The following is a 15,636-nucleotide window of genomic DNA, read 5'->3' as shown; positions in this document are numbered from 1 at the left end:
AACGCCACAGACAAGGTCACTCCCAACGGGGATGGAGCATCTCTGACGTGATTTCCTCTCACAGCACCCTAAATTCTTCCCAAAGTATGCAGATGACACGTGAACCATCTATCACAATGAATGTTCAAGAAATTCTATCTCAAAATATGGCGTATTTATGGCCATTAAAGAGAAGTGTTTAGTCTAAGTGAGAAAAGATTTGTCTCAGAAATTAAGTTAAAACTTGGAAGAAATTTATTGATAACCATTCAGTGTTCACTTGGTCAATGACACGCAATTCTGTTAATTCCACTGCAATCAATTTAATATCTAAGTTAATATCTAATACCCATGAACTAAAGCGATACAGATTTCTAAATGGAAGAAGTTCAGAGATGAAGGTCCTGATTAAATGGACACTCATGTTCTACTGGAGCTCTCTAAGAGATTCAAATAACACCTTACGCTATTTGACTTGTTTTCTGAAAGCACGCTATCGGTGCTATTGAAAGTGGGAGAACAGAATGTGTTTATTATCCTACCTTTTATATCTGCGCTACAATTCTTTGTCTGTGACCCAGAAACAAATTAAAGGGACACTGTCAAGTTGTATATTTTAATGGTTGTCTTTTCTCTGTGCTACCAGCAATCGGAGACTTTCTCAGTGCCTAGAGGTTTAAACAAATAAAAGCTTTTGTTTGTTTACTTTTTGCCTTTCATTCATTTCACAGAAATGAAAGGAGTCACATTCATTTGCCTCCCTACAGCCTATTAATTAGTAGAGGGCATTCGCATTTGGGCTTCCAGGGCAGAGTTTGAAATACTACTGAATTTTTTCTCATAGTAGTTTTGAACTGAGCAAGAGGTAGCCAGTTTCTTTGAAACAGAGTTTCTGTTCAAACCATCCTTTGGAAATGGAAGACTCTGAAGAACTGATATAAATCTGAAAAATCCAGTGGGAGTTTGAGATTGTTTGTCTGTCTCTGTAGGGGGAATTCAAACAATTGCAACAGATAAAAATACAACTGACCACCTAAGCATATATTAAATTGTGAAAATGCCACAAAAAATGCCAAACATGCGTTAGAGAGTAAAGGGCAGTCATCTGGACAGTTTTAATTATTTTTACCATTTTAAATGATGCCTTGATTTGGTTTTGTTCCTTAGAAGATGACAAGCAGAATCATGGAGTCATTCTATCACTATGCAGTCCCAACTCTTTTATACAGATCATGAAAGATGAGGAAAGGCACATAATCATTCCATGCCTTAGTTTCCCCATTTATTTTAAGGCATTATGATGAATTGCAACCCCACGGTGACTGCAAGCTTGAATTCATTCGGATTGGCAGAACACTTTAACAGCCTCAGATGAAAGGTGCTACAGAAGTGCCAAGTACTATCACTGTAATTATCATTCAATATACACTGATCAAAAGAATGAAATGTGAATTAGCATTTCCTATTAGCCCTACTTACAGCCTAAATTTTAAATATGCCTCCCGTGGGCTCTCTCCATGAAAACATACAGGAGCTGTTGGTGTTTCTCGTATGGCTACAACACCGCTTCTGCAGGAGTGGAGGAATGGAGGGATCTAAAGAGAAGAGTCAAAAAATCATGAGAATAACAGAGGTTTCTGCTACAAAAGCTTGTCAGGCTCTGCAGGAAGAGCTTGGAGCTGCTTTCGCCCTCTCACTCCTTCCCTGTCTCCAGTCTCTTTCCTGGCACAAGGATGTGATCTCCTCTTGCAGCTCTAAAGGTTTTCTGCCATTGGCCTCCCTTGGAGCCTGAGCACCACTTCTCTGAAAGCCAAGGGACCTCCCGTACCCCAGAGCAGTGGGTCCAGCTGTCCTCAAAGGATGAGAAAGTGTAAACATTTGGAACAGCTAAATGAAATCAACGGAATCGTGCTAATTTACCCCCACTGCAGAGCCAGACAACTTGCCGAAATGTTCTTCCTCTTTCTCACCTGGGAACTACACAATATTTGACTTTATTTTCCCTAGAAACATAAACTCCCCTGTTGTCCACTGCCTGGGTCTAACATAGGAAGGAAAAACGTGAGTTTCTCCCCCAGTCCTGAATATGTTTCAGTGGTGGTTGGGGCACAGCAATTTAGTGATTCTTTGCCATTTCCCTCTTGGTGGAAGCTGCCATCACTGCAGATTAAGTAAGGAGGTCTGACTGCGCGCCCTGTGGATCCTCACCCTTGAGGAGCTGACCAAGCTCCATTAATTCTTCTTATACAAAACATCTAACAGATGCTGACAATACCAGGTCATCTTCCATCCTCTCCTCAGTGCCACACAGCAGGGCCAGCCGTGCCGCCGTCCGCGCCGACCCCGTGGCACAGGGGGCTCTGCTGTCGAGCCGGGTCAGTTTGATAGCGATGAAAAGCGGGCCCAACCCGTGCGCCACCCCACACAAACTACACCAGGATTACTAACACTTTTAACGAAGAGCGGCCTCAGCGTGCGAATTAAGCTGTTCATGAGCCCTTATGCCTCTTCCTTTCTGTAAAACTGTCCTTTAGACAGGTGCCGGCTCTGAAAAAGAGACCTCCCTGGAACATATTCAGTTCAAAAAGGAAAAAAAAATTCCATACCCTGCCTTGCTGAGTCCTTTTCAGGGAAGCAGGTCATAGCACCATGTCTTTTATCCTGTCATTCCTGTCTCCTGCTTGATGCACATAATAAATCCACAGTGGTTTGAACTGCAGCTCTGTGCTGAAATCTGACAACCCCAAGTATCTTTAGCCATACCGTCCTCCACTACTCCCCCAACTGGAAGCTCCAAGTTTACTTAGAATATTTTCAATATGCAAGCTCAAACTCAAACAGTTAAACATATTATATTTATGACCAGTTTCATTTTCCAATTCCTGTGCTAGGTAACACTGAGTATGGAAACAAAATCTTCCATGGCTTAACTAGAATTTATCCTTTGTCTCACAAAGTACGCACAAAAATTGAAGAGCAAAAACATTTACGTTAACAGCTGACTTAGAAAAATAAGACAGAGGGCTCTAATTTTAATAACAAGCAATTGAAAACTCGACAACATGGGGTGCTGGCAGAGAAAGTAAGAAAGCCAGGCGTGTCTGGCCTGGGAACGATGACTTGGGAGTCCAGAAAACCACTTACTCATTTTCTCATGACAGCATAAAGTTCGACGAAGAATATTTAATTCTCTTGAAACCGAAGGAGGATTTCAGAGAAGAATTTAGGAGCAGCTTAGTTAGTGCTTAACTGGGAATTAGCAATTCAGCACAGGACATATTTCTTGGCTTTGCTGCATGATCACATTTAAGTTAGTTAACTTTTCCCTACTTCAGTTTTCCCACCTGTAAAATGAAGGTGCTAATAGCTAGCCACTTGGTGGGGAGCCTGGAAATCCAGCAACAAAAGATGCTCTAAGAGCACATGGCCTCCACGCTGCCGTTGGACCTGGCAAAAAAGAATCTGACAGCCAGGTTAGCACTCCTCAGTTTTGCAAAACGGTACCAGCGAGACTAGAAATAACTGCAAATGCTCAAGATGACCTCGATTTTCTTCCAATCCCTAAAATGCTCAGAAACCCAAAGCTTCCAAGCATGTCCTGTTCCACAAACAGTGAGGGAACTGACAGATACGTTCTCAAAGTAATTTACATATTTCTTGCTGCTGCTATCGCTGGTTATCCAATTTCAGTTGCAGTTGACAGTTTAATGATAATAGCTTTCTGTTTATATATCATCTGTGATAATGTTCCTATTCTCCTTAAATTCAGTCCCCGTAAAAGGGGTGCTCTAATGTATGCAGCCACAGACCAAAAATGATAGTAATTTTCCCTTCTAGTTGGAATGCTTTAGTAAACAATTACATTTCAATTAAAGAGGGGTGATCATGCCGAGGGAAGCACCATTCAGCTCTTCGCATAATACAGAAAGATAAATTCTCCAAAGTCAAACTATTATCATATAATTTACATGACTGCCTTTGAAAAAAAAAAATAAATCGAAATAGAAAGTAGTGTATATTACGCACAGGCAAAAACTTGGGAAAAAAATCTTCAATATCTCGTCCACAGCAGCTTGAACTAGGATCCCATTATTTAGGATTATGTTCAGTGAAGAGGAATGGTAGAAGGGTTACTCGCTTTCATCTCTCCAGGAATTTCCATTTACTGGTATGCCATTAGTATTTAATACTTCATTTATCAATGATTAAAACCAGGATAGAGGAAGGAATGCCATAAGAGTAGCTTATAATGTATCACTGTAAATTCGGCCGTGTACCCGACCCAAACGTGCAGAAAAACTGCTGGGAAACAAGGTAACATTACAAGCAGAAGAAGAACTAAAACCTAAAAAGATTTCATATTTCTTTGCGACTATAACTGCTCCATTATTTAAGGGCCTGAAAGGCAGAGCAATGACAAGTGAACCCCAAAGGACAGCTCCTGCTCCGAGACACAGCACTCGAAGAGCAGAGCAATAGGCAACAAGCAGACGACGAAGGAACACGAGAAACCAAGGAGATGATACCCGTCTTCATGACTGACAACGAGAGCGGGTTTATACCACTGTGTTTGGCCCCTGAAGCTTCTCTGAGAACTGCTTCCCTTCCGAAGCAATTTAGACAATTCCATGGACGGACAGCCTGAGCACGTAGCTTATAGCCCCAGTGTGCTTCGGTTTTGTTTTGTTGGGGGTTTTTTGTAGCCAATGTGGCTTCAACCAGAAGAAACACAGAAGTGTTTTCTGAGATCCTGGAAAGCAAATGATTGATAGTAGAATTGAGGATTAAAGGTCTGGAGAGAAGAAAATCCCAAACCTTATCTAGCATTTTGGGGTAAGAGAGTGCCGAGATGCTTCCCCAGACACAGCTCTGTAAGAAAGGCAGAGAGCCATTTTCAAACCGTTTAGAAATATTCAGACTACACACGTTATATTAATTCACTGTATTTGGAAGGAGGCTCCTTGCCCTCAGTCAGGGAGGTCGGTGTTAGTCAGTGCCTAACAGCAAGAGATCATTCCAGTTTCTGGATCCAGTCACTTAGTCCAACTCTTTTGCACAAGTGCTTTGGCAATTTGGACTTCTGCTTGGCCTGGGATATTTGCAGAAAGGACTAAATAAATCAGGCTCTAATTAAAGCAGTCAATAGATGGCAGTACTTTAATGAGATGGGAGAGAAGTCATCACACAGCAAGTCTCAGCAATCCCACCCTTGCTCACAATTTCCCTTCAAGGTGGGCAGAGCAGGAGGATTTAATACCCAGCAGAATTTCCCATCTTCTGTTCCCTGTGTTTGACAATATACAACACAAATTTCCGATTTAACCCATCTCACACGTTAAGCTATTTGGATTCAATGCAGAGAGGCAAAATCCCTTTCTGTATTCTCCTAACAGGTGAACGTCAGTTAACAGCAAGGCGTCACTCATCCCCCCTTGGGCATGGGGACGAGTCCAGCGTTTGCCCTCGGTAGCGTTGGTGTCTACGGCTCCGGAGCGTTATGAGCTGCTGCCAATTACCCGTTCTCAGCAGAAACAACTCTAGGTCACCACCTAAGCAGGCAACATTTTAACTGACATCTCATGCTGTGTCAAGCCTTCTGTCTTTCTTTTTCTATCCTTAGATATTGACTTTTCTTGAAGCACTTGTTAATTAGGTCTTTTCATTCAAGGGGCAGAATCATGACAAATAGGAAGCATTCCAACAAGACTATTTAACACTAAAGATGTCACCTGCAAACATGTGTGTGAGGATAGTCAGGCTCTTCCGTGAGTGTATCAGATATAATAAATTCATTAGGACCAGAATTTCCCTGCTTATATTTAAGTTTTATACTGACATGCACCAAATATAACTGCTCCTAGGCACCGGTGCAGCAGTCAGAAAGGTTTCTTCTAGTGCCCACGAAGCACCGTGTAGCTGGCAATGTGCAGCACATTCACGGATTTCCAGTCAGACATAGACTGAAGACCGAATACTCAACTTGGTGCTCAGAGCAGATTCGGAATCAGGGGCCTCAGACGAGCAGTCACTTGGATTAAAGACTTAGATTCGTTAGACTACACCAGATCGTACAAAGCTCTGATAGCACAGAAGGTAAGTGAGGTGGGTTTACATAGAAAATAATCATTTTACAACATAATATAACTAGGACTAGGGAAGGATTTTTCATGCTTAAGAAGCTCTATTAAAAATTTCTTTTTATAGAAGGAATAAGAACAGCTAGTTCACATATTAACACGTAGAAATCGTAAGGCTTGATTTTCAAGGTTATATTTTATAACTCAAAAAAAACCTCACAAGCCATTGTTTTCCAAAGCTGCTACACAAACCATAATGCCCAATTAACTGTAACTTGCGTGGCACACTTCTGCACGGCAAGGGAGCACTGCCACCCTAGTTTGCTTTGGATTTCACATGAAAGCAAGCAACTGGGAGTGCAACACTGTCAAAAAAGCTGGATCCAATGGCTCCTGAGCTTACTAGTGCCTTGGAGACTCAACGGCAGAAGGATGGAGATGTCAGGGAAGAACAATCAGCTGTAAAATATGAAAAGCTTACAACATCAAAACCTGCAGCAGCAGGCTCAAAAGTAATAATCCCATTACCACTAAACTAAAGCACTAATTACTATTCCCAGTGGCTGGAGTGGACTGACTGCTAATGTTCCTCTAGTTAATGAAGGAAGGTGAGGGAGAATATATTTCTTAAGTCAGACATCTGCTGAAATCTGGGCAGCCATAAAAACTATGTATGTAATGAAGCCATTCATATTAATGGCAATAACATTCGGAGGGCTGAGTAGGAACAGAAATGAGATAATAGTGGATTGTAACTCAGAGAAGAAAAATGCTCTGTATTATCCATGGGATGACTGCCCGTGTTTAATCCACACTGGATTGTAACAGAGCCAGTCAAAGCAAGCAACCGCATCCCAGATAGGCTGTTTCACTAACAAGAGCTAACCTGCCGAAAGACAGGAATAATTGCTCTAAAAACATAAAGCAGGATATATACCATTGGAAAAGGAATAAATAGCATTTTATTTTCACAGACTACAAGTACGCTAAGGAAAATACTCCCAAATCCTCTGTCTTGTGAAGAATCCAGATTTTCCCATCATTCTTTGCCTTTTTCATCAACAAGTAGTACATTGTTTAAGGTTCAAAGATACTCATTTACTGAGATAGATAGATTGTGATAAATGAAAGGCACAAAGCAAAAGCATGCCTATTCAGTTAGCTTTATGTGCTTCCGCCTGCTATGCTCAGAGTTTTGGAGCATTTGTAACTGATAATCAATTCAGACAGAGGGCACATGGCTTGTGGAACAAGGGCGTTAGAGAAAAAACATCAGTTTCCCTCTTGGCATTGAAACAAGATGCACCTCGCTTAGCAAAAAGGTGATACCACAAGGGGAATCAGACCGAAAGATGATCCCTCTGTGTTTTGACCTGTTGGAACAGGGAGCTCTTAGGAGAACAACTTTCGTCAACTCCAGAAAAAGAAAATCAGACATGTCCCTACAGCAAATGCTTAAAGACATCTCCTGCTCCATTGTTTTTCTGTTCCATTGCCTTCAGTATTTGCCACATAGCGTACACACTCCTTCAAAACAGAACTCATCTCCTGCCATCTACTCACTGTTTTCATCACTTCTTCCCATTCCGTTTAGCAAACAAGGCAGAACCAAAAAACACGCTCTCATATTTTCGGCTTTTGTTTGCTTATAAAGGCAACAGAATAGAGCTCCACGGAGAATGTTATGTGTTCACAAACTTACAATTTATAGAACTAAAATAAACTATTAGACAAACTGCTATTAATGATTCATTCATCAGTGCAAACCTTCTCATGTGAACTGGGTGTGCTCAGATTTTTTTTAGATTGCACTATTGTCTTTCCTTTGCAATTCTGGTTCTGCCTATCCAGGTTTGTTACGAAGTAGCTGAGCCTGTAAAGTAGGTGTGGCCTGGAAAGAAAACCTATAAACATACATCGAGAAAAACAGCTCCGAGACCATTTGCCTCTTCTCTGAATAAAAATACCTGTGTGCAAACTTATTATCCACATGTATCGGACATTTAGCTCTTGAAAATACAGCCAGCGGAGTGCCTTGGCCATCGCTCATACTGAGTATATCCATCTCCAGCTGTGTATACTTTAGGCTCGTACTTATTTTTTAAAATCTCTAAATAGATTTCTCTCTTACTATTACTGGAGGTAATAGTAATTTTTGCCATCCAAAAGACCTTGGTAACTTCAGCTGATTCCAAAGCCTCCCAAGGCTCTATTGCGTTAACTATAGGCGTGTGCAGGCTGATGACACATTAGGAAAAAAACCCAAATAGCAACTCTCAGCTGCATGTTTATTGCCCACTTTCCAAAAAATATTTATTTTGATCCCTCCATTGTGCTTCTATTTGTCAGCTGAGTGCACTCGTAACTTAAATAATTACTTGGACTCGATACTATTCGTTAGATAACACAATTCTTGTGGTAAAAATGACTGTGATCCACTTGAGAAGTCTGTCTAATAACTGCAGGATGTTAGAGAGATGACTTGTATCAGTGGGGAGGCAGTGATAAATACCACTGTGCACATTCTAACTAAAGAAGAAACAAAGACTTTTAACTCACTCCAGAACTGATCTCCACGGCATGACAGGGACTATCCTCTAGCGCTATGAGCCAGCCCAAACACCCGATCTTGTGGGAGGGCAGAGAGGGCGAGGAGAGGGAGTCCTGTGCTCAGACTCCTCACTCGTCCTCATACTGCAGCGAAACTGTCAGCAACTACTCTATCGTCCGCAGCATCACAGAGCTACGGCTCAGCACCGACAAATCCCCCTGTCAGCTACCGGCTCTGACTTCTTTGGGTCTTTGGCTCCCTTCTGTAAAATGGACACAGTAGCGTCCTTCCCCACGGAGCAAAAAGACCCCATTTGACCTGTTATTCATGTTAGTGGTGCTGCTCTGTTCCACTCCCAAACGACTTCCTGTTCATTACATACCACTATCACGAAACAACAGCGATATTAGTAGAGCATTTCGAAGCAAAAGGATTGAAGGAGTGGAAAACAATGAACGGCTCCTCTAGGCTCCTGCTGGGAGAGGGTACCAGCCTCTTGGGAATCACCCACTTGGCAGTTTTTTCTGTTAGTTAATGACAGGTTTTTCTACAGGAGATTTTCTCCTCTGTAGGAGTACAAGGATGTACTGCACAGTTGCAGCCCAATAAATCCATCTATGAACATAGTGCACTGGCCTAAGAGTCACAAAGGAAACCTCACCAGGAAAGTCTCTTGAGGGAAACAACTTACCCAAACCTGCTCCAGGTTCAAATTCAAATCTTGCTGCTTTACCAAGAAATATTTTACAGTTGCTCATTGCTAACAGTATCTAACAACAACACATTTACTTAAAAATAAGCAATCAAGTAGTTTCACATACACCACCTCTTCTCTCAGGATGAATAAGTTCCTCTGCCTTCTGGCAAAACCCCGGAATAATCATTAAGCTGCCATAAGGATCATTGAGATGGGGCAGACACTCACCGTGACCCGGAAGGGCGTCGTGGCAGCAGGCTCCATGGTGGGGTTCTTCTCAGCGACCCCGCTGGGCATGCTGCGCCGCTGCCCACACCTCTCCGGGGGGGACTCTGTGGACAGTACAGAAAACAAAGGACAATTACAAACACACCAGCACAGGAACGGCCCAGGAACACCAGCAGGCCACACACAACGGGGCTTCTTCCTTTGAGATGTCCTGGCGAATGAGCCACCATATCGGCTCGCATTTCCCACAGCCATCTAGAACAAGCTTCTATCTGCAAGACTTTCACCTTCAACAATTAGCATTTTTTATACAACTGTAAGCTTCAGATAATGCCTGACAGGTTGGCATGATCATTATTTCCAGTCTGCAGATGGGTAAACAGAATGTATTGAGCTGAGTGAGAATTATATGCAAAGTACAGATCCGTGCACTTGTGGACTTGATGCTCCTAAGGGAAACTGCTAATGGGGTCACAGGCACAGGATGCTTAAGTTCCCTCTCTAATTCCTCTAGCAATTTGCTTTGTAACTAGGAAAACAATATTAAATCCTGCATTTGCTAAAATATAAAATGTGGATAGGAATACTTACCTCCTTCCCTGCCGGTGAGGAAGGGAGGGGGCTGACAAGGCTAAATTAACAAATATGCCTAACACTGAGAAGATTCAGAAAGATATTAGGTAAGGTCAGCAACAGCATTATGAGGTGGTGTTTTGTTGGTTCACAAACCCTCTTTGAAAGCACCACGGAGCTCATAAAAATAGATCTATTTCCAAGCTGCCATTCAGTGGTGCTCAGACCTTACAATGAGCTTCCCTTCGCAAACCATTTGAGAGTCCTTATTAGCCAAGCATTTCCGTCACACGAAAGGTGATGTCATCTCCATCCTGTTGATCAGGAAGTCTAGAAAATCCCTATAACTTTTGAAAGACAGCGTCTCGATAGGTAACACAGAGTTGTTTACTAAAAGATATGGAATCCAAGCAAAGACAACAGCAAATCATGATTTCATAATGACACTGAAAAGCATATTTTTCACGCAGTTGTTCTCCTCGTTTTAAAAATTATGAGCATAAAAATAAATTTTAAAACGGAGCTGAAATAAACATTGGGGGAACTCCTAATACACGATTTCCCAGGCCATAGGCATGCCAATGAATATTACATCACTGCTAGGATTCTTGGTTGGGAGAGGTAGCCTGAAGAAGAATGCTGCTGCAAAAGGAAATTAGATGGTAGACTGCTAGAGCAAGGCTTCTACAAATTAATATGCAAAGAAATCTAAAGATGGAACAACCTATACTTCCGAATGTCTCAGACAATGATGTTCTCGTAACTAGTGTAACTTAGAGGTGCTTTGTTTGCCAACTCTCAGCCTCTGCAAGCAGCAATTTGCTGCCATCAGGTCTCGGCAAGGAGGGCTGTCCCCTTGGCAAGGTCCTCCCCTTCCCAATAAGAAATAACTTCTTACTTCCCAGTAAGAAATAACTAATACCTGCAATTCCACTCAACAATTCCTGAAATGTATCTTAAAGTATTCTGAAAGGACAGGTTGTGAGATTCCGCCCAAGGACTGGGTGAAGTGGCTGTTCAGCAACATCTTCTTTGGTTGCAAATCCCACCCACAATTCCTCCCCAGCGGCCATGGAACCCATATGAGAGCCAGACAGCCAGAGTCAGCCAGGTCATTGCTTTCACAACTTCCAGACAACCCGTCTAATGTCTTGGGCACTTTCTTTGCAGAATGCCACACTTTGAATCTCCAGGAAGCAATCAAAACCTTTGGTGCCATCTCCTTCCACATTAAGGCTCCCACCCCGTTCCTTTGAACAGCGGCTGGCTTTTTTTTTTTGAACTGTCATAAAGAAACTACTTGATTACAGCGTTTTGAAAGTGAGTTCAAGATGACAAGACAACTGAAGAAGCTGCTTTGCATTTTCTCAATGACCAGAAAAAATAAATGTTGTTTAAAGCATTTCTCATATACACGGCTGGAAAACAGGAACGACGGGATCGTGTGACAAGCAGCTGGGAGCAATGACTTTCCCGGAGGCTGCAGCACAGGCACGGGGCTGTGCTCCCCGGCACAACACACCTCTCGCCTTCAGCACAGAGGGAAAGTACTTGCTGTTCCACACTTGCGGTGTTACAGCACTATCGACTTGCACCACAGTGGTTTGTCAGACCAAAGTGCGCGATTGTCTCACTTTTGGTAATCTGTCCATCTGCTTCCCCTTTCAACCACACAGGCCAGACCTCTTCAGAGAAAGGCAGAGCGCGTTATGACCCAGGGCTGATTAGTATCTGGGTCTGATTGCACTGAAGTCACAAACTGCACTCTTAAATTCTTACTTCATCATCAAAATATACTCAAGGCTGAGCCAGCAAACACATCGGTTTGACCCAGACCAAAATACAGAGATGGGTTAAGACCTAAAGCCTCCTATTATTTTTAAGCTAATGGTTCATAAAGTGTTTGGAGTCAAATCTCCATTTCAGCTTAAGTTAAGCACTGTGAGTATCACTGGAGAAGGGAGACTTTGCAGGAGAAACACGTTACAGAACTCTTTGTAAGAAACCAGAAATAAGCAGGAGGAGGGTTGGGTGTGGGTGTTTGGGGCGAGGCGGGGGGAGCTGTTTGTTTTAAAGGGAAGTAAAAATAGCTTACAGGTAAATTAGTAACTCCTAACTACCAGAAATGTAGAACAGTTTTACATAGCGAACAGCATGAACACCTAAAGGTATGCACTGCCTTTTTTACTTCTCCAGGGTGAGGGGAAAAGTCCCAGGCCAGGTTACTGGCCTTAGCCATGTCTGCTCAGCATGCCCACAGCAGCCTCGTGGCAGCCAGCCACCACGCGAAAGGTCACTGTAAGGCAATAATAAAAACTCTCTCCGTAGCCACTAGAGGCTGAAAAAGAAATGTCTTAATTGACAGCAGAAAACATTTAAGTTAGGCATTGGAAAAAAGTCTTCTCTTGACAGGAAGAGTTACAGGTTGGAACTGACAGATGTTCAAGCCCATCTTAAACCTTTCTGCCGCAGAGCTCTCCCCATCAGGTGAGATTCGGGTACAAGGAGCTTCCTTCCCCCCCTCCCCTGGGGCAGGCGGATACCAGAGGACCTCCTGAAATCCCTTCCAGCCTTATTTTCTGTGATTTCTGACAAATTTGCCCACTTGCACATAAGACAAGCAAGCTACAAGAGATCACATTCGGTATCTGACTTCAGCCGTTTCTTCACAACCTCTTGGCATGCCTTCCTCCTCCCCTGGACCTCCACTCCCCTCCTGGCTGGACAGACTGCCCTGGCACTTCTGTTACACCCCTCAATAGCAGAGTCGCGCACTGACCTCTGTTACAGCCTCCCAGGCTGACCCTGGGACATTTTAATGCTTTTCATCAGATTCACAATTGATAAAACCCTTGACAATCCTGTGGGAGCACTCCAAGGTTTCATTAATGAATGTCTGCCATCCATTTTGTATCCCAAGATAGAGGATTCCAGAGCGAGGAACAGCATTACCGCAGGCAGCTAACCACGGAATGACATTTCCAGAAGCACTTAGTATTATCAGATAACATCCTCACTAGACAGTGAATTTCTCTGTTAGCTAAATACTGTCTCTCAGCTCATAGAAATTCCAGGATTATACCTTCATTTGTCCATTTATTTGCTCTAGATCAGATTTGATCTGAGGACTTAAACGCACAGTATTTCAGGACACTATTTGCTCTCCCGAAGTCCTGAACTTGTTATGAACTTAAAACCTCCAAATCTTTCTTTTATGACACAGAGGCCTGAAAATCACTGAAGCAACAGTCTATTAAATGAGGATTATAGTGCAGGGATACTGGATCTGAAAAGGGATTCCTTGGGTACAGCGAGGAAAGCCACATGGCCTAGCAGCAGAGACGCCAGCGCGCAGAAACGTGTGCCCACAGCAGGGGATGGTTTCTGACTCCCCGCCATTCCCAGCAGCCCCCAGTGCAATACCCTGATAAAGGCTGGGATAGGTACAGGTGAGCAGTAAGACGTTGTCAAATTACTGTTGGACAGCTGAATCAGGCAGGCCCACCTAAGTATATTCCCTCTCCCTTTAGAAGCTCTTAAAAATCCCCGAATTAGACTGGAAAAGGTTCATAAGTCACTCTGAGGAGGACTGTGAGCATTACGATAGAAATTCCTCATCTATTTTTCTCCTCACCGTTGGTGGCATTTTTCCTGCACTTTTCAAAGCTTGCCCAATGGCAACTAGTCATTTCTACACACACGCTGTTTTACTTCCACCCTGCCTGTTGTACAACCGTGCTCCTGTGGGCCCTCCCAATTCTTTTTCATGAACACGTACTAAATCTCTTCAGTGTCTGCCACAGAGCGACGCGGGGCCGGGGCTCATCCACCTTATGCAATCTCAGAAGCAAGAAGAAACAAACAAATGGGCTTCCTGCTTTTCTAAATATTTATAGAAAGCTGCAATGTTTTGGGTTTTCCCCAGTGCAGGATAAGATCTTCAAAGAGAAACTTCCTTGAATTATCAAAGCCCTGAAGCCTCTCCCAGGTTATCACACATAGCTGGGTCCAAAACGCTGCTTGGTGTGTCTGGCACCAGGTGGGTTTTTCAAGCTGCCAGGGTTGAAAGCATCCCACTGAGTTCAGCGCCAGCAGGACGCTATCACAGCATGGTAAACACTGCGCATTCATCGAGGACCTAGGGCTTATGAATATTTCCGAAACTGTTTCTGTAAAACAATAAACACATTTGATTTGTTAACTAATTCAAGGCATTTGAGTTGACAGAATAATTAATCCTGACTACACTTTTCCATGCCTGTTCCTCGTGCGGCGGAACACTTAAGAGAGCAGCGTCGCGATCCCCCACAAGGCTTCCAGGACACCGGCAGCAGAACGGCTGCGAGGAGCTCCCGCACCCCAGCTCTTCTTTAACCCACTCAGCATCACTGCCGCCTCCGTCACACCTTCCCAGACACCGCTCCAGAGCAGGTCATTATGTGCGACAAACACACAAACAAATACTAGTTCTGTTTGTTTTTCTCTTAGCAAGTGAGATGTTTTTACATTTGCATTACCTGCTCTTGTGAATCACAGCTAGTCCAAGAGATCATCAGGAGTATGCTCTCATTAGTGGGAATGAAATACATTAACTCCTGTTTGTTCATCTCTCTCACGCTCTCCCCCTCTCCTGCTCTCCTCTCACACGCAATTCCAGGCATCAGCCGGGGAAGAGACAGTACGAACAAAGGCAGAGAGAACGGCTGGAAGGAATAACTAACGAGCAGGCACTTCCCAGCAAGTTGATTTTCTGATATGAAACTGTTCCAACTCCAAACAAGAAAGGGAGGTACAAATCTGAGCGAGCGTCAGAGAAGTTAGCAATGAGAAAACGTCTCCCTCAACTCACCAAAAGGAAGCCGGGCTTGTCAGCAACGCACATGCCATGGCACTCCGAACAAGCCAGGAATAAGAGAAGAAGTAGAGATGATGACTTCATCAGAGGCAGCAAGAAAGAGAAGTATGACTGGAATGCCAGACAAGCCAGCAGCGCTGGGGAGCCGCGGCAGGAGGCCAGGTTCCTGTGCCGCACCGCAGGACGTGCTTGAAGGAAAGGAGACTTTAGAGGACAATAAAACTTCACCAGATCGTCTGGATGTAATGCAGAAAACTAAGAGTTGATCGGAACCAGGAGCTGGTGGAAAAGCTCCGCCAGCCGCCCTGGGAGAGGCCGGGCTGGCTCCGACTTTAGTCAACGCTGCGCCAATGCAGGTGCGCTCCTCCCTGTCCTGCCCCACGGTTAGTGCCTGACATCTCCGGGTGCCCGAGAGCTCACCGGGGCGGAGTTTCTGTGAAACCAGAGGGAACAGGAATTACCGGTCCCCTGCTCAAGCAATTACACTCTGTGAATTAATTTTATTGCTTAATGAATTTAGGTGTTATTCCTCTAATTTCTACATTATCTAATAACTCCTTACTACAAACCCAACAGAGGAGAGGAGGAGGCACATGATAACTGAAGTGATTTATTTAACGTGGCTCACAGTAGCATTTATGACTTCAAGCAGTCCCTGGAGAACAGACAGTTGTAG

At 43.6% G+C, this 15,636-nt stretch overlaps 1 protein-coding gene across 4 annotated transcripts in view; it reads right to left on the bottom strand.

Annotated features, from left to right (window-relative positions):
• DAB2IP (DAB2 interacting protein) overlaps positions 1-15,636 on the bottom strand; it is a 162,956-nt gene that overhangs the window by 132,396 nt on the left and 14,924 nt on the right. For all 4 annotated transcript variants that reach the window (XM_054220320.1, XM_054220322.1, XM_054220321.1 and 1 more), the window contains exon 2: positions 9,533-9,636. In XM_054220320.1, coding sequence (XP_054076295.1) covers positions 9,533-9,636 — 104 coding nt within the window. The remainder of the gene's footprint in view (positions 1-9,532; positions 9,637-15,636) is intronic.

Source organism: Rissa tridactyla, chromosome 14, assembly GCF_028500815.1.
Source record: "Rissa tridactyla isolate bRisTri1 chromosome 14, bRisTri1.patW.cur.20221130, whole genome shotgun sequence".
Classification (NCBI taxonomy): Eukaryota; Metazoa; Chordata; class Aves; order Charadriiformes; family Laridae; genus Rissa; species Rissa tridactyla.
This window is presented reverse-complemented; position numbering and strand designations above follow the sequence as displayed.